At 38.3% G+C, this 18373-nt stretch overlaps 1 protein-coding gene across 1 annotated transcript; it reads left to right on the plus strand.

The window, feature by feature from the left end:
- Positions 1-1538: 1538 nt before the first annotated feature.
- LOC122281224 (F-box/LRR-repeat protein At5g63520) lies at positions 1539-16019 on the plus strand. The gene is made up of 10 exons (XM_043092570.1): positions 1539-1844; positions 2213-2320; positions 2428-2520; positions 2612-2755; positions 13936-14037; positions 14139-14178; positions 14392-14547; positions 14702-14877; positions 15055-15173; positions 15305-16019. Exons 1-10 carry the CDS (start codon positions 1611-1613, stop codon positions 15759-15761), a joined length of 1629 nt encoding a protein of 542 aa, XP_042948504.1. The 5' UTR covers positions 1539-1610; the 3' UTR covers positions 15762-16019.
- The last annotated feature ends 2354 nt before the right edge of the window (positions 16020-18373 follow it).

Genomic DNA, 18373 nt, shown 5'->3' on the forward strand with positions numbered 1-18373 from the left:
GCTACAAGAGCGGTTGCACTGCGATAAGAAGCAGCGACAAGGTTGGTCGATCTTGCTGCTCAAAGCCGCCCACTAGGGTGCGGTGAGTTTTGCTCCTCGCGGAGCTGCGCACAAGGGGAGTGTGACAATCTGTGTCTCAAGCAGTGCTGTGCACTCTGCTGTAGGTGGCCTACAACCTCTTCCTTAGGCACTAAAGGGTGGTGGCAAAGAGCACTGCGGCATCGGGGATGGATGTTATGCCACACAAGGCGTTGCGCGTACCAGCTGTGATGTCGCCCATGGCACTGTGTGCACCAGTTGGGTGCTGCTAGCAGCACATGCGACAGAGTTTCAGTGCTGCACGTTGTGCTAAGTGAGGCAGCGCTGTTATGATCTTCTGTTGCCGCTAGGAGCTGTGGTGGTGGTGCTGAAAGGGTAACAGCGGTTACTTGGCCTTTTTTTTCTCTCCTGTTATATTGTTATGTAACAGTCGGTTAGTGAAGAAGATGAGCAGTGCAAGTTTTTATTTATTTTTTTGTTCGTTTTGTGATGAATTTGTTTTGAGGGCTACCATTTGCCCGATTTGGCCTTGCCACTGGGCAGCCGCATCAGCCATTTAAATAATAAAAGGGAACAACACAAAACCATTCAAAAAGGTTTTGAAAATTTTCAGCCTACATCTCTTATCCTCCCTACTCTCTGTTTAGATGTTGAGAAATTTAAGAAATAGAAATGTCTCCCTCTAAGACATCTGTCCTCTTCTTTGTGAAGTCCAAGATGTCGTGTTATACACTCCACATTTAATGTGTTACTTAAATTTTATTAATTGTATTACAATGATTTTTATCAATTTTTTTTTTTTTTAAAGAAAACTGTTACCGACGTGAAAGGATAAAGAATTGTTTAGTTAATCAAAATTAAAAATTTTATTTTATTTTATTTTAATTTATTATTATATTTTTTTTAAATTTTTATATAAAATATAATAAAAAATTTAACTTTTTTAATCCTAATATAAGATTAATATTTAAAAATTATATTATAATAATATTTTATTTATTATTATTTAAAACATTTTATTTCATCTCATCTGTATAACTAAACATGACTTTTAGTTAAAAATAAATTAAAAATTAATTATTAATTTATAAAATTTGTTAAATCTATTTTATAATAAAAATAATTTTATAATTAATGAATTTAAATTACATCAATTGATGGGCACATTTAGTACTTACTTTAATACTGTCTTATATTTTTATGTAGAGCAGTGCTACATTCATTGAGGATGTAGCATGAGTTCGGTTTCGAGAAGAATAATTTTATTTTGTGATTTTTTATTTATTTATTTTATATTTTTAAAATATTTTTTTAATTATTAAATTGAAAAAAAATTATGGAGACACAATCGGCAGAGACATTGTCATTTCTCTTTAATGTAATCAGTTGACAAAAATATTATCCATTTTTTAAACATCGGAATAAAATTCCTGATCGGATGCTGGGAAGCAATAACACGTGGCGGAATGGGATTACGTTAATTAATTTACCAACGAACCCTGAAACGCACGTTTGTGCTTCGGAAAACCAAAGCAGCTTGTGCGAAGCGCGAAGCGAAAAGCGACCAAGCAATGGAGGAGGGGGAGCCATTGTCATCGCCAAAGACCAGCAGCGAACCCAAAAAGCCGTTTACGGTGCTCAGCCCGATCAACGACGACCTTCTCCACAACATTCTCTCCAGGCTACCTGCCATATCCTTCGCATCGGCGGCGTGCGTTAGCAAATCCTGGAACCACCTCTGCAATCGCATTCTCCTCTCTCGCCCTAAGCTCGCCTCTGCTCTCTCTCTCAACCCCTCTCCCCGAGTAAAGTCATCATTCTTCATTTCTACCACTCTCTTTAAACCTTTTTCCTAAACCTTTCCTTTGCTTCCTTATGTGATAGGAAATTTAATATTCATGGATTTTGAAATTCATTTACTTGTAAATTAAAATTGTTATAGAAACGGAGTCTTTGAAATGGGCGATATTAGGATAAAATAAGCTGGAGTGATTGAATTGGAAATTTGGTTTGAGATTATTTACATGAAGCTACAAGTGATTCAACGAGGGATAAGTAAATTTTCTTTTGTGCCAGCTTAATTTGTGACTAATTTGATACTAGAAGATTTTGGAAATTGCTCTTTTGATTTTAATTTCCCTGGCATTTTTTAATTTTATGTGGGAAATGACAGATTGCTGTAGAAGAGGTTCTTGAGAAGGTGCTCTCCGAGCCCATTCGGCCGCATTTTGCCATCGCAAGCATTGGTAGTGGATTCAGCTTGATTGATGCTTTTCGGCTTGTATGAATTCTCAGCTTTAGCAATATCTTTATCACTTATTGTATTTTCTTTCTCATTATTGTTTCTCAAACTCTGACACTTTGTGTTGTTAATCTTTTATAATTCAGATAACAAAAAAATTGGGGTCGCGTATGCCTTTTATTATTTCTAAGGCTAGTGGAATAATTGGAAGGGATGCTCTTACCAATGAATTTAGAGAGGTTTCTATTTTTATTTACTTTTTTTTTTTATTATTATTGGTAAACTGTCATTTTAAAGATTAAAAAAAAAAAAGAAAAACTTTAAATGTAGGTCAAGTGGGGAGATATTGGTGGTGATTCGGATGATGAAGTTGGCTATGTACCTGCAGAAGACGAAAACAACGGCATTGTTTTGACCGTGGGGTGTGTACCTGGATTAAAAGTTGATGCTATCCCACTTTTACGGTCGGTAAAGGTGACAAATTCTTCTCTGAAACCTCAATGCGGATTTTCTCTTAATAAGTGTTTTATTGTGGAAGTATTTGTTATTATGTTGATATCATGAAGGTATCTCAAATGGACATCATAAATGATGCGGAAAGGGTACCCTTTAGGGTGCAGCCTATCAGCCAAAGGACAAGCTTGGGATGAGCTGTAGGATCGAGCATTCTAGATTCTGTTTCACACTAAAATTTCCCTTGAATTACGTGTGTAGTAACTCAGAGATAATGCAGGCCACGTCTATGCTACAACTCCAAAGGGCTAGTCAATTTGAATATTCCTAGAATCACTTAAACAGTCCAGCTTCACCTAGCAAGTAGCCAATATGAGAATTAGCATTTATAAAACTACCTTTACAAGTTTCCATTCTATGTGAGTTATTTCTTTTCCCAATGTGGAACTAGGTTATTGCACACGTTCTCTCTTAAATCCTTGATGCTCTTGTCAAGGTCATGTCACACAGTGCTCCAGTATCGCATGGATGGCCTTACTAGGTGGCTCTAATACCATAGGTAACAACTCGGTGAAAGCGTTAGCCATATCTGCACTATAAATTATAAATTGTAAAGGACTAGTCAATTTTTAAGCTTCCTAGAATCACTTGTAAAGTTCAGTTACACCTAATTAGTAGTCAATGTGGGACTTTTTTTTTTTTTTTTAATGGGTAGTATGTTATTTTATTGATATAAAGATGGGCGTAGCCTAGGTATATTGGAAGTATACATGTGCATACACCTATTTAAAAACTAGAAACAGGTAAAAGAAAATCATGGAAGCTGAGACCATTCAAATCTAAAGTAATGACCCACAAAAATAAAGTCTTCCAAAAAAAATTCCGAAATTCTTCCAAAGAACTTTCATGATCCTCAAAATGTCTCTGGTATCTTTCACTCCAAATACACCAAAAAATACATATTGGAGCCATCTTCCATGCTGCTGCGATCTGTGGTGTCCTAGTGATTCCTTTCCTACTTGCTAAAAGATCAACCACCCTACCCGGCATGACCCATGCTTTACCCATTTTGCTGAAAAAATAGTTCCATATATCACAAGCAAACTCACAATGTAAAAGAAGGCTGTCCACCGTTTCATCACTATTTCTATATAAACAGCACCAATCCATAATTTAAGGCCACTCCTTAGATTATCAATGGTCATAATCTTTACTAGAACTGCTGTTCATACAAAGAATGCGGCCTTGGTGGGTGCTTTACTCCAAAAATTCTTCCACAGGAAATTGTGCCTTTGTTGCATGGTAATAGCTTCATAAAAAGAGCGAACCGAGAATTTCCCTTCTCTAGAGGGTTTCCATACCATCACATCTTCTGTTATGGCAGCAATAGGAATATTATACAGCAAGTTAAGAAATTCCACTAAAGCATTCACTTCCCAATCATTTGCATCCCGAGTAAGGCTAAGATTCCACTCTTGTGAATCTTGATTGATTACCCTCAAATCAGCCAACTTTTTTCCTCGTGCAATACTGAAAATTGTAGGATAAGCATTCTTTAAAACCATGTGTCCCACCCACATATCCGTCCAAAAGCCGATCCTACTACCATCCCCCAAACACAACTGGGTATTACTAACAAAATTGCCCCAACCTTTCCGTATATACTTCCATAGCCCCACACCATATGTCCCCCTACCCTCTTTAGAACACCAACCTCCCCTTTCACTACCATACTTCATGTCAATCACCCCTTTCCATAAAGCTCCCCTCTCACTATTATAATGCCACAACCATTTATCTAATAATGTCTTATTAAAAGCCCTCACATTCCGAACCCCCAAACCACCATCTCTCAAAGTAGAACACACCTTATCCCACCCTACCAAATGAAACTTAAACTCATCTTCTATACCACTCCATAAAAAATCGCAATGAAGTTTCTCTATCCTCATTACAATGCTAGCGGGCAGAGGGAATAAGGATAAGTAGTATGTGGGAAGGTTGGATAAAGTACTCTTGATAAGTGTGATTGTAACACCCCGTTCCCGTAGGATAGAGACGTTACTAACAAACATAATAAAATGCCCGGTAAAAAGACTCATTACTCTGAAATACCTTATTTATTGAAAGAAACTTAACTGAAAGGATATAAATAGTCTTGAAACTTGAAACTGAATAAAGCAAAACATGAGCTAATCTTAAACAAGACTAATTATTGAAATGACATAAAAGAAACTTAATCCTTGTGTAAATGACACTTATGCATCTCTAAGTCCTTATACTAAATCTACTCCTGGCCATCCAGCTCTGCATCATCATAATCACCATCTGTGGCAATCAACATAGAAGAAAACAAAAAGACAAACAACAAAAATGAGTCGAATACTCAGTAAATAATACATCATACCGTAAAATACTATCTAGCTTAGCATAAATTTGGTTTTTAAAGCCTTATCATAACTTTCATATAACATTCATGGATTAACAAGGGTGGAAACACTCATAATCATGGCAAACATGAAGCGTGAGTGCATGAGTAACTTGTTTATCTTGAATTGTACTTATTTCATGGTGAACCACGCTTGAGTCCATGGCACCACATAACTTGTCATGTAGTGAAACACGCTTGAGTCCGTGTTTCACTTAACTTGCATAACATGAAGTGAAATACGCTTGAGTCCGTATTTCACTTATCCTGCTTGACTTGGAGTGAAACACGCTTGGGTCCGTGTTTCACTTATCTTGCTTGACATGGAGTGAAACACGCTTGAGTCCGTGTTTCACTTATCTTGCTTGACATGGAGTGAAACACGCTTGAGTCCGTGTTTCACTTATCTTGCTTGACATGGAATGAAACACGCTTGGGTCTGTGTTTCACTTATCTTGTTTGACATGAAGTGAAACATGCTTGGGTCCATGTTCACTTAACTTGCATGACATGGAGTGAAACACGCTTGAGTCCGTGTTTCACTTAACTTGTAGTAACCACGCTTGAGTCCGTGGTACCGTCTTAGCATAACTGTGGTAAACACGCTTGGATCCGTGTTAGCTTAAAATGTTTATCTTTCTTGATGCATGATAATTTTCTTGGACTTCTTAGACTTTTCTAGCATGGCATATTCTTGTACATGGCATGACATAACATGATATATTCTTGTACATGGTATAGTATAGCATGACATGGCCTAACATGATTTAATCATTTTATGACATTTCATGGCATGCATGATCTTAGAACTAATGAACATGTCATACATGATTAGGCTATTTATTACATGGCATGCTTGACTTAAGTTATTGCATGAACAATACATGGCATATATGGTCTAAGTACTACATGAATGAAGCATGCATGATCTGGCTATTTTAATTCATAGAATACCTATCTTAAATTATTATATGATCATATCATGATTTCCATGTGATTTTTGTAACATTCAAACCATCAATCAACAATCCGTAAAAGCATAACGTATATATAGGCTTACTTTCATGTAAATCATCGTAATTCATAGAAGTTCGTGAAAGCAATCTAACCTTGACTTGGCTCTTAGCGCAACGTAGATAACCATCAAAACCATATCATATTATCATACCCAATTATAATATTTACATTACGTGCACATTTATATGATCATACTATTTACCTCTTAGCGCTGCTTCAGAAATCTCACGTCGTAGCTCGTGACCTATACGAGGCACTAGACGTTACTAATCTTTCTAGAAAACGTGTCGTAGCAATCTAATTACTTAAAATCTTACCATAGAGATAATTTAATAAATAAGTAATTAATAAAAAGAATAAATATAATCATAACATAACTAAATAATTTCTAACTGACTTAACCTAAATTCTAGGTTCGTATGTTACAATCTCCCCTCCTTAAGAAAAATCTCGTCCTCGAGATTATGTACCTCAATCAAACAAGTATGGGTACTTGTTCTTCATGTCCTCCTCTAGTTCCCATGTAGCCTCTTTTTCCGTATGGTTACTCCAAAGTACTTTGACCATCGAAATGGTCTTCTTACAGAGGACTTGAGTCTTTTGTGCAAGGATCCCAACTGGAAACTCCTCGTAGGTGAGATCCTCGCGAACTTGGAGAGGTTCGTATTCCAAAATGTGTGTCGGATCTGGTATATACTCCCGAAGCATGGAGATGTGAAAAACATTGTGAATCGCAGACAACCGTGGTGGAAGAGCCAACCTATAAGCTGTAGCTCCAATCCTCTCCAGTACATCAAAGGGTCCAAAATATCTCGAACTCAACTTGCCCTTCTTTCTGAACCTCATGATTCCCTTCATCGGCGCAATTTTCAAGAATACTTTGCTTCCTACCTCAAATTGTAGCTCTCGACACCTCTGATCTGCATACTTTTTCTGTTGTTCTTGCGCAATGGCGAGCCTTTTCCGAATGACAACTATCTTTTCACGCATATTTTGAATAATTTCCTGCCCAAGGATTCTACGTTCTCCAACCTCATCCCAATAAAGGGGTGACCGACACTTACGACCATAAAGAACCTCATATGGGGCCGCCTGAATGCTCTCTTGGTAACTGTTATTGTATGCAAACTCAATCAGGGTAAGTATTTAATCCAACTGCCCTTGAAGTCCATCATGCAAGCTCTAAGCATATCCTCCAAAATTTGCACTGTCCTCTCTGATTGCCCATCTGTTTGCTGATGAAAGGCTGTACTATAGGTCAATTCTGTCCCTCACTCTTTCTGTACACTTCTCCAGAACACTGAAGTGAAACGAGTATCCCTGTCTGATACAATCTTTGAAGGGATTCCATGCAACCTGACAATTTCGCGTACATACAACTCTGCCAATTTGTCTGTAGAATACGTCATCTGAACTGGAATGAAATGAGCTGACTTTGACAATCTGTCAATAATCACCCATGCCGCATCCTGACCCCCTAGTGCCTTAGGAAATCCTGAAACAAAATCCATACCAAATTCATCCCAGGTCCAAACCGGTATAGGGAGTGGTTGTAATAGCCCAGATGGCCTCTGATGCTCTGCTTTGACCTATTGACAAGTTAGACACTGAGCCACATAATTAGCTATCTCACGTTTCATACCGCTCCACCAGAACTGTTGCTTCAAATCTCTATACATCTTAGTGCTACCAGGGTGAACTATATAGAGTGAGCGGTGAGCCTTTTTCAAAATCACATCTCTAATCTCTTTAACATTCGGAACACAAATTTTTCCTTTAAACCTCAGAGTGCCATCCCCAAATATTGAAAATTCAGGCCTTTTGTCTTCTGGTACCTCTCCTTTGATCTTCACTAAGCCTGGATCACTGTTTTGGGCAACTTTTATCTGATCTATTAATGATGATCCCAAAGTCAGACTGCTCAACCGAGCCTGTGTGTCCATAATCATCTTTATCCCTGCTCTCTCCATATCCAAAAGAATGTGCTTCTGAGGGGTCTACATAGAAGCGAGGGTACTAGAGGACGATTTCCAACTCAAGGCATCTGCCACTACATTAGCTTTACCCGGATGATAGTTGATGTTGCAGTCATAATTCTTTAAAAGTTCTAACCATCTGCGCTGTCTCATATTCAAGTCTTTCTGAGTAAAGAAATACTTTAAGCTCTTATAGTCGGTATAAATCTCGCATTTCTCCCCATAGAGATAGTGTCTCCATAACTTCAAGGAAAACACAACAGCTGCAAGCTCTAGGTCATGCGTCGGATAATTCTCTTCGTAACTCTTGAGTTGTCGAGAAGCGTAGGCAATAATCTTCCCATGCTGCCTTAAGACACAACCCAAACCCTTGAGAGAAGCATCACTGTAAATGATAAATCCTGCATTGCCCGAGGGAACAATGAGTACAGGTGCTGTGACTAGTCTCTTCTTCAGCTCCTGAAAGCTTCTTTCACAATCTTCAGTCCATATAAATTTCTCATTTTTCCTCGTCAGCTTAGTCATCGGGGCTGCGATACTGGAGAACCCCTCGACGAACCTCCTGTAGTACCCTGCAAGACCTAAGAAGCTTCTGACTTCATTAACATTGGTTGGCGTGGCCCAGTTCACAACTGCTTCAATTTTCATTGGGTCTACTAAAATTCCTCCTTTTGACACGACATGCCCCAAAAAGGTAATCTCTTTCAACCAGAAATCACACTTCTTGAATTTTGCGAACATTTGTTGCTTCCTTAATATCTGTAACACAACCCTCAAATGTCCTTCATGATTTGCTGGGCTTTTAGAGTAGATTAGAATGTCATCAATAAACACAAAAACAAATTGATCTACATACTCCCTGAACACTTTATTCATCATGTCCATGAAGACTGCTGGGCATTCATCAAACCGAATGGCATGACTAAAAAAAACTCAGTGTCCGTAACGAGTTTTGAACGCCGTCTTGAAAACATCTTCTGACTTGATCTTGAGGTTGGTGGTAGCCTGAGCGTAGATCAATCTGGAGAAAACTTGGGCCCCTTGTAACTAGTCAAACAAATCATCAATTCTCTTGGTAAGGGGTATTTGTTCTTCACTGTCACCCAATTCAATTCTCGATAATCAACGCAGAGTCTCATTGAATCGTCCTTCTTTTTCACAAAAAAGAACCGGTGCACCCCATGGTGACACACTAGGGCCGATGTAACCCTTCTCCAACAACTCCTTCAACTGCTCCTTAAGCTCCTTCAGCTCCACTAGAGCCATACGGTAAGGTGCCTTCGATATAGGTGCCGTCCCAGGTAAAAGATCAATTGAAAAGTCAACCTCCCGGTCCGGGGGCAACCCTGGAAGATCCTCCGGAAACACATCCGAAAATTCCGACAACGGGGATATCTTCAAGCTTGGGTCCCTCTACAGGTGGTGCTACAAGACTAGCCAGAAACCCAAAGCATCCCTGTCTTAGTAATCTGGTTGCTTGCAAAACTAAGATCATTCGAGGTGGGGAGTTTCCTCTCTTTGCACAAAAGCTGAATTCTTCCTTGCCCGGGGTTTTGAAAACTACTTCCTTTTTAAAACAGTCTACACAGGCGTGATTTCGGAATAACCAATCCATTCCCAAAATTACATCAAACCCCATCATATCAAAAACTACCAAGTCTGCTAGAAGGTGCCTCCCACTAATATCTATAGGGCAAATTTTTAATTATGGTGTCGCAAACTACGTGCTCACCGGTAGGTGTCGCAATGGATAGGGGACAGTCAAGCCTCACTCAAATTTTTTTCACACTTCTTTTCCTCATCAGGAATCAGATAACTTGCAAACCTCGATAATGCCATGAAGGTGGCGGCATAGTGCTCCACCGTCATGGTTCCCTAAGCTATGTCAATAAACTGCCTAGCTCTTGCCTCCCGGAGTGCAGGAGAAAAGAATCGGTCCAAAAAGGCATTTTTGAAGCGGTCCCAAGTGATGGGTACCCCTTCACCAAGTTCAAGTTGCAGTAGCTCCCGGGTAGAGGTCCACCACTCATCTGCCTCATCAGCCAGCACATAAGTGGCATACTCTACCTTCTGTTTGTCAGTACAGAACAAAGCTCTGAAAATCTTTTCCATTCTTTTTATCCAACTCTCTACATCAAGTGCTTCTGCTTTGCCGTCAAAAGTCGGAGGATGCTATTGCGTAAACTGGTTTAGGGTGCAACCGACCCTGGGATTCCTCACTCCTAAACCCTAATCATCAGCAAGGTACCGAAGAAGTCTGGTAGTAGCAGCAGCCAATACCTCAGGCTCATTCGGTGCTGGTTCTAATAACATCGTTCATGCAATGAGTATAACTAATACAATCAATCAACAATGAAGCACTCAATCAAGCAAAACAATAATTAAAACATAATCATAAAGATCCTCGTGAACCTCGAGCTGGCCAGGAGTCGTCCTAGGTAATTTCTATCCTAACTTATTTCTTTTTCTTTTTTTTTTTTTTTATAAAACAAAAGGAGTCTACAGAATCTCTCGACCTGGGCTCTGATACCAATTGTAACACCCCGTTCCCGTAGGATAGAGACGTTACTAACAAACATAATAAAATGCCCGGTAAAAAGACTCATTACTCTGAAATACCTTATTTATTGAAAGAAACTTAACTGAAAGGATATAAATAGTCTTGAAACTTGAAACTGAATAAAGCAAAACATGAGCTAATCTTAAACAAGACTAATTATTGAAATGACATAAAAGAAACTTAATCCTTGTGTAAATGACACTTATGCATCTCTAAGTCCTTATACTAAATCTACTCCTGGCCATCCAGCTCTGCATCATCATAATCACCATCTGTGGCAATCAACATAGAAGAAAACAAAAAGACAAACAACAAAAATGAGTCGAATACTCAGTAAATAATACATCATACCGTAAAATACTATCTAGCTTAGCATAAATTTGGTTTTTAAAGCCTTATCATAACTTTCATATAACATTCATGGATTAACAAGGGTGGAAACACTCATAATCATGGCAAACATGAAGCGTGAGTGCATGAGTAACTTGTTTATCTTGAATTGTACTTATTTCATGGTGAACCACGCTTGAGTCCATGGCACCACATAACTTGTCATGTAGTGAAACACGCTTGAGTCCGTGTTTCACTTAACTTGCATAACATGAAGTGAAATACGCTTGAGTCCGTATTTCACTTATCCTGCTTGACTTGGAGTGAAACACGCTTGGGTCCGTGTTTCACTTATCTTGCTTGACATGGAGTGAAACACGCTTGAGTCCGTGTTTCACTTATCTTGCTTGACATGGAGTGAAACACGCTTGAGTCCGTGTTTCACTTATCTTGCTTGACATGGAATGAAACACGCTTGGGTCTGTGTTTCACTTATCTTGTTTGACATGAAGTGAAACATGCTTGGGTCCATGTTCACTTAACTTGCATGACATGGAGTGAAACACGCTTGAGTCCGTGTTTCACTTAACTTGTAGTAACCACGCTTGAGTCCGTGGTACCGTCTTAGCATAACTGTGGTAAACACGCTTGGATCCGTGTTAGCTTAAAATGTTTATCTTTCTTGATGCATGATAATTTTCTTGGACTTCTTAGACTTTTCTAGCATGGCATATTCTTGTACATGGCATGACATAACATGATATATTCTTGTACATGGTATAGTATAGCATGACATGGCCTAACATGATTTAATCATTTTATGACATTTCATGGCATGCATGATCTTAGAACTAATGAACATGTCATACATGATTAGGCTATTTATTACATGGCATGCTTGACTTAAGTTATTGCATGAACAATACATGGCATATATGGTCTAAGTACTACATGAATGAAGCATGCATGATCTGGCTATTTTAATTCATAGAATACCTATCTTAAATTATTATATGATCATATCATGATTTCCATGTGATTTTTGTAACATTCAAACCATCAATCAACAATCCGTAAAAGCATAACGTATATATAGGCTTACTTTCATGTAAATCATCGTAATTCATAGAAGTTCGTGAAAGCAATCTAACCTTGACTTGGCTCTTAGCGCAACGTAGATAACCATCAAAACCATATCATATTATCATACCCAATTATAATATTTACATTACGTGCACATTTATATGATCATACTATTTACCTCTTAGCGCTGCTTCAGAAATCTCACGTCGTAGCTCGTGACCTATACGAGGCACTAGACGTTACTAATCTTTCTAGAAAACGTGTCGTAGCAATCTAATTACTTAAAATCTTACCATAGAGATAATTTAATAAATAAGTAATTAATAAAAAGAATAAATATAATCATAACATAACTAAATAATTTCTAACTGACTTAACCTAAATTCTAGGTTCGTATGTTACAGTGATCCACCCCCCTTTTGATAAATACACCATTTTCCACCCGGCCAACCAACGCTCAAATTTTTCCAGCACCCCCTCCCAAATTGACTTAGCTTTGAAAGAAGCCCCAAACAGAAGACCAAGGTACTTCAAAAGCAATGGAGAAACCACACAATCCAAAATATTAGCCAAATATTGCTTACTTCACCAACCGCGACCATCTCTGTCTTAGCAAGATTAATCTTCAACCCGTATACTGCTTCAAAACAAAGTAAGAGGGCCTTCAAAGATTGGATATGTCCTGCATTTGCCTCACAAAAAAGCAAAGTGTCATCTGCAAACAAGAAGTGAGAAATAATGGTGGAGCTGTGGGTATCTCCCACTAAAAAGCCTGAAAAAAATCCTCCCCCTATTGCGGCCAATACCATTCTACTTAGAGCCTCCATTACCAGGACAAATAAAAGGGGTGATAATGGATCTCCTTGTCGTAGTCCCCGCGAGCTATTAAAGAAATCCATTGGATCACCATTTATCAAGATCGAGAAGCGCGCCGTTGACACACGATGCCTTATCCACTTCCTCCATCTTTCCCCAAAAGCACATCTACTCAGCAAATATACCAATGTGGACTTAGCACCTATGACTGTCTATGGTTTACACATTCTACACAAGTTATTCCATTTCATAATGTACGATTGGCTGTTACAACTTGATAACACGGTTTTGGTGGTTGGGGTCACGTATTTGGGTTTTACCTTGACGGGAGCATTAGACACAAATTGCACATATGTTTGGAGTTGACATCAAAGGATGGCCCCACCCATTGCAAAGGAACTGGATTTTGATTGGACTTTATATACCAGTTTGCAGTTTATTTAATTTACTTTTCAGACTGTTATTTTGGGCTGTTGTCTTATTTTAATGGGTGTCACTTGGGTTGGGGTTATGTTCTGGTACATTTAAACATAATTTTCTAGTACTGTTATAAACTTTGATGAATTAGCATATTTTGATGGCATATTGATTTCTTCCTCTGGATTCTTTCTTTCACCCCCGTAGTTTTATTGCTTCTTTTCTCTCTTCTCCCTTTCTCCTTCTTGGCTTCTTCTGACTCTCAAATTTCTTCTCAATATTGTGTTGTCCTGCATCATACTCCCTAGGGGCGGTTTAAAGGGCCTTGTCTTAGTGAGGTTCCATAAGAGATGATGTGGCAAGGGTGTGTAAGACAATGAGAATATGTTTCGTCTCTGGGATCAAATTGAGAAAGTGAACAGGCATGTGTTTCAGATTATTTAAGAAGTGTTGGCTTGTAATGTACTTTTAGTCTTTTCGTAGTTTTTGGGGAAGTGTTTTATTTGTAATGTGTTCTTGAGCTGTTTGAATTATTTAAGGACGTTGACTTTAAGAACTTTTTCACTGATGTCAGGAACCACGAGTGGCAATGGTTGACAAGTTTGTGATGGATATTAAGGATTACACAGCTTCTGTTTCAGGTTGCACATCCCCAGTTGGGATTATAATGTTTGGAGTAAGTTAGTGCTCTTTTACTTGCTTGCTCGCCCTTCTATTGTCTCTGGAGGAGTTCATCTTTCATTGCAAATTTAACGTGTGGTGTGGGTGATGTTGTAGGAAGGACTTGCTGACATGAAACCCGTTATTGATGCTTTGGGTGAGTATGCTCCGTATATTTTTACCTCCTATGAGAGGAAAGAGAAACAAAGTCACTGTTTGGTTTCTGAAAAAATGTAGGCATGGAAGGCTTCCTCTGGTCCTTGAAAGTTTTATTTATTTGTATTTTTTACAGGCAGTGCCTTGTGATAAGCTAATATATAGCTAGCTTGTGCTTGACTGGTTTAAGTCGCTTATGAATCACATATTGCAGATTATGCTCTGCCAATGGAAACCGTCATTGTGGGTAATGAGAGAGGCTGCTTTCTATACAAAAGTGGGGATGAATCTAGAAATGTCTGTGGGAGTGCAAAATACTTATCAGATGCTGTAGCTCTAGTATTTGCGATGGATAGAGATGAATCCGTTGGTATTTATTGATGTGTTTCTTTACCTAATTATTTAGCATTGCCATAAATAATTTGTTTGTGATTCGCACTAAAATTCTAACTTCCTCTTTGCTTGACTTTAAGGATTTTCATTTTCTTACCATTTTTTCTTTTTCGGTTTGGTGTGAATTATAGGTAATATTCAATTCCATATTGCATTGTCAAGTGGTGTATCAGCAGTAGGTCCCATACACAAGGCAGCTTCTGTTAGAGAGAACTGCTCTGATTGTACTACTTGGCTTACTGCTAGAAGGGAAGGACAACGTGAGGTTCTTGATGGCCAAAGAATTCTAGATGATATCAATGATGAGGTAGACTGTTGCTTTCTAAAAGTGAATTTGTGGTTAAATCTTAATGTTGCTTCCTATAGATTCGATTCTACCATGTCACATAGAATGAATGTAGAAACATGCCTTGTATCTGTTTCTCTAGCCCCTTTCTATGCTGTTGGTTCTTATGAAGTGAAATTTAAAGTGAATATGTTACAGTTGGAAAATCGTATTGAGAGTCCTGATCTGTACATTGGGGTTACAAAACGAAGAAAATGCTGTGTTGGGTCTGAGAAACCAGGGTCAATAACATCCTTGGCATTCCATGGAGTTATAGGGTAACTTTTCGGAACAACCCAAGTGAATTTTCTTGTGCTGCTACATCATTCTTATTATAGTTAAAGTTAACTAGTTCTTTGTTGCAGTCCTTTTGGTTTCATAATAACAAGAGTTTTTTTTTGGTCAACAGCGCAGACGAAGAGTACCTTTATGTCAATGGTATTAACATCAGAACTGGTGATTACTTTCAGTTCTACCATTCAGATCCCACTACCGCATTGTCCACATGCAGTGATGCCTCTTCAAACCTCAAAAGTCTGAAGGTAGATGGAAATTCCAGCAATGGCCGTCGCCCGAGGGCTGTTGCTGTTAATATTGCAAATAAGGAAGTTTTTGGAGGGTTTATATTCTCATGTGCTGGCCGTGGTGAGTCTTTCTTCGGACGCCCCAGCGTTGATAGCACTCCATTCACGGAGAACTTCCCGGGGGTTCCATTGGCAGGAATATATTGCGGAGGGGAAATTGGACGCGGCTTTTCAAGCTTGATTGAAGAAGGCAACAAAGAAGGCTCCGTACACTGCAGTCTGCATGTCTATAGTACTGTTTATCTTGTGATGTCATATACCACAGCTCGTCTAGAGCATTAATATCCATATGGGGGGCAACAATAGTACTGTTATTTTTGCCCAAAAATTAATATTCTGTTTCACTTGCAAAAGGAAGACGCTCTAGAATCTAGACCACAGGCGGACAGTGCCCCTTGGGCCTTAGCTATTTGATAGGTGTATTATGGATTATGGGAGATGTATTTGTTTGCCTTTTTGCAGTTGACTGTTCAGTTTCTTCCACATTTCTATGGACTAACTATTTTCTATGGACATCAAAATTTCCCCCCTTTTTATTTATTTTTATTAATGTGGCTGTCATGAATTGTTGAACGTGGACTGACTTCCCAAAAAAAAAAAAATATTGTTGAACATAGACTTCACTAACCATTCAACTCCCTTTTCTTTGGTTTCTTTCTTGTGCTTTTAAATTCCAAAAAACACAAAAATAGTGCTAAAATCCATTATAGAAATGTTTTCGTTTTCTCAAAAACAAATTGTTTTCGTCGAATTATTCATGAAAACAGCCCCTTTTTAAGAATTGGCTTTTCGTTTCCCATCTCATGGAAAGGACGATATTTTGAAACAACCCGTACGTTGCTTCTGAAATTATTTGGTTTTCAGCTTAGGAACTGGTGAAAACACTTGCGTTTGCAAGTTTCTTTCGTTGAATTGATCTCTATGAAGGCAGGTTGGTTTCCGGAAATTTGAAGGTTCGCTGTAACAAGAGAAAATATTACGAAATAGTGCAGCAATATTTGGTTCGCTAGCTGTCTCTGGTCCTTGAGCCTTCGCTAGCTATTCAAACTCTTATTTCAGATATATATTCTTGGTCTTTTCATTCTTTCAACTTTACCCAATAAAAACTAATTAATGCAGTGATGTAGATCGAATACAGGCCAGTGAAATTATGCAGCAAGTGGTATTTGAGCATGAAGGCTGGAGCTAGCTGATCAGTTCTTCCAATCATATGTTGAATTTTGAGGAAGAATTCTTCCCCTAGCCTCTTGGCACTGGAGCATAAACTAAAACAATTAGAATTATCAGTTCATTACTGGACAGATTAAAAAAGCACATGACCTTTTTTTAAGAACAAAAAGTGGTACTTGAAGTTTATTAAAAGTCTCACTTGTAGCGAAGAACTAGCTAGTACCCAAAACTCTAACGTCGTGAGAGTCACGTTCGAACCTCAATAAAACCCAAAACCAATTGCTAAAACGGCCACTTACAAAACTGATTTCAAGAATCAAGATTAATATCATAAGAAGAAACATATATATTCCTAGACTCAGTTGATTTATCCGGAGTTTGCAGCTGAACAAAGTGAAGATGCATACCCACAGACATAAGATATGCATAAAACTCCTTGCTTTTGATACACAGAAATTCAATGGCTAGTGCGTATAAAGAAACTAAAGCGGACTTTCCAAAAAAAAATCTATATTGGAATGCACACACATGACAATAGGACTCTAATTGGATACTCATTTTTGTCGGAAAGGAGCTAGCTAGATTACTTTCTTGACACCATATATGCATGGTAGTACACCGTCTAATGAACTGAAGTGAATCTCGACCGCCCTCTACATATTAAGTTTTACGGTCCCAAAGCAGTACCATCATCATCTTCTTGATAGGATGAGCCACTTACTCTCTCTTTCCCATCTATGCAACCAAACAGAGTGGAAAGATAATAAGAAGCATGGTAAACCATATATACTAGGGTACGTAAGAAAAGATATTAGGATCATAGTTTCAGGTTTCTGATCAAAAGCAACGTCTTCAAGTAAGAGTGAAATTTTTAGAGGCAAATACACTATTTTCCATTTCTTCTGTGACAACAAAGTAAACTTTTGATCTATATGCATGAAATTCTTTTTTGTATATGCAAAAACTTGGGGAATGGGGAGACGAAAGGACCATCATTGCACTAGTTACCTTTATCAGTAAATCATTTGCATGCCCTACTTTCAGAAGTCTCAAGTTCTGAAAACGTGTTATATATATTTCCGGCAGATCATGCTAAACTATATACGGTATCCAAATATATATTCCGTATGCTCAATTACACTGATGGTATCCTGAATGAATGAGGAAATTAAGTTTCATTAAAAAAAAAAAAAAAGACACTGATGATCTCATAAACTCGTGACCTGTTCTAGAGGCCAGTAGATCGACCCGGTTTCCTCTGATCAATTGCATTCTAAACATGATACCATCAGAGAGTTATCGAGGAAATCAACAATCCTGCACTAAAGTTGCATATATATGATCCATAAAATAAAAATCAATGTAAATATGAGGTTTGTCCCAAGGATATTGAAGGAGCATAAACTTATGATATTGGCACGGCTCAATCAGATTAAAGGACCCAAAACCCTTGGGAGATTTGATTTGATTGAGCCGTTCCAACATCCCATGAGTTTTCTCCTTTTTCTTACCCTTACGAGAAGATGGCTGACGATGAACGATGAAACAATCAACATGTTCATGATCATCTCAATCACGTTTCCGATAAACCGAACTTGTTCATGATTCAAATTTTCCAGATGATCATGAGCTGCCAATCTACCTACGTACGTGGGTGGATACACACCACCAAAATTGATGCCTGCAGTTACATAGCCATGACAGCAAATTGGTAGGGAAAAGGG

This window comes from Carya illinoinensis, chromosome 11 (assembly GCF_018687715.1).
Source record: "Carya illinoinensis cultivar Pawnee chromosome 11, C.illinoinensisPawnee_v1, whole genome shotgun sequence".
Classification (NCBI taxonomy): Eukaryota; Viridiplantae; Streptophyta; class Magnoliopsida; order Fagales; family Juglandaceae; genus Carya; species Carya illinoinensis.

What these genes read in the sequence shown, in the direction of transcription:
- LOC122281224 (XM_043092570.1), top strand. Translation starts at nt 1,611, where the DNA reads ATGGAGGAGGGGGAGCCATTGTCATCGCCAAAGACCAGCAGCGAACCC. An exon ending in TGATTGATGCTTTTCGGCTT is followed by an intron (nt 2,321 to 2,427) that starts GTATGAATTCTC and finishes TTTATAATTCAG; the next exon opens with ATAACAAAAAAATTGGGGTC. An exon ending in TAGATGATATCAATGATGAG is followed by an intron (nt 14,878 to 15,054) that starts GTAGACTGTTGC and finishes AATATGTTACAG; the next exon opens with TTGGAAAATCGTATTGAGAG.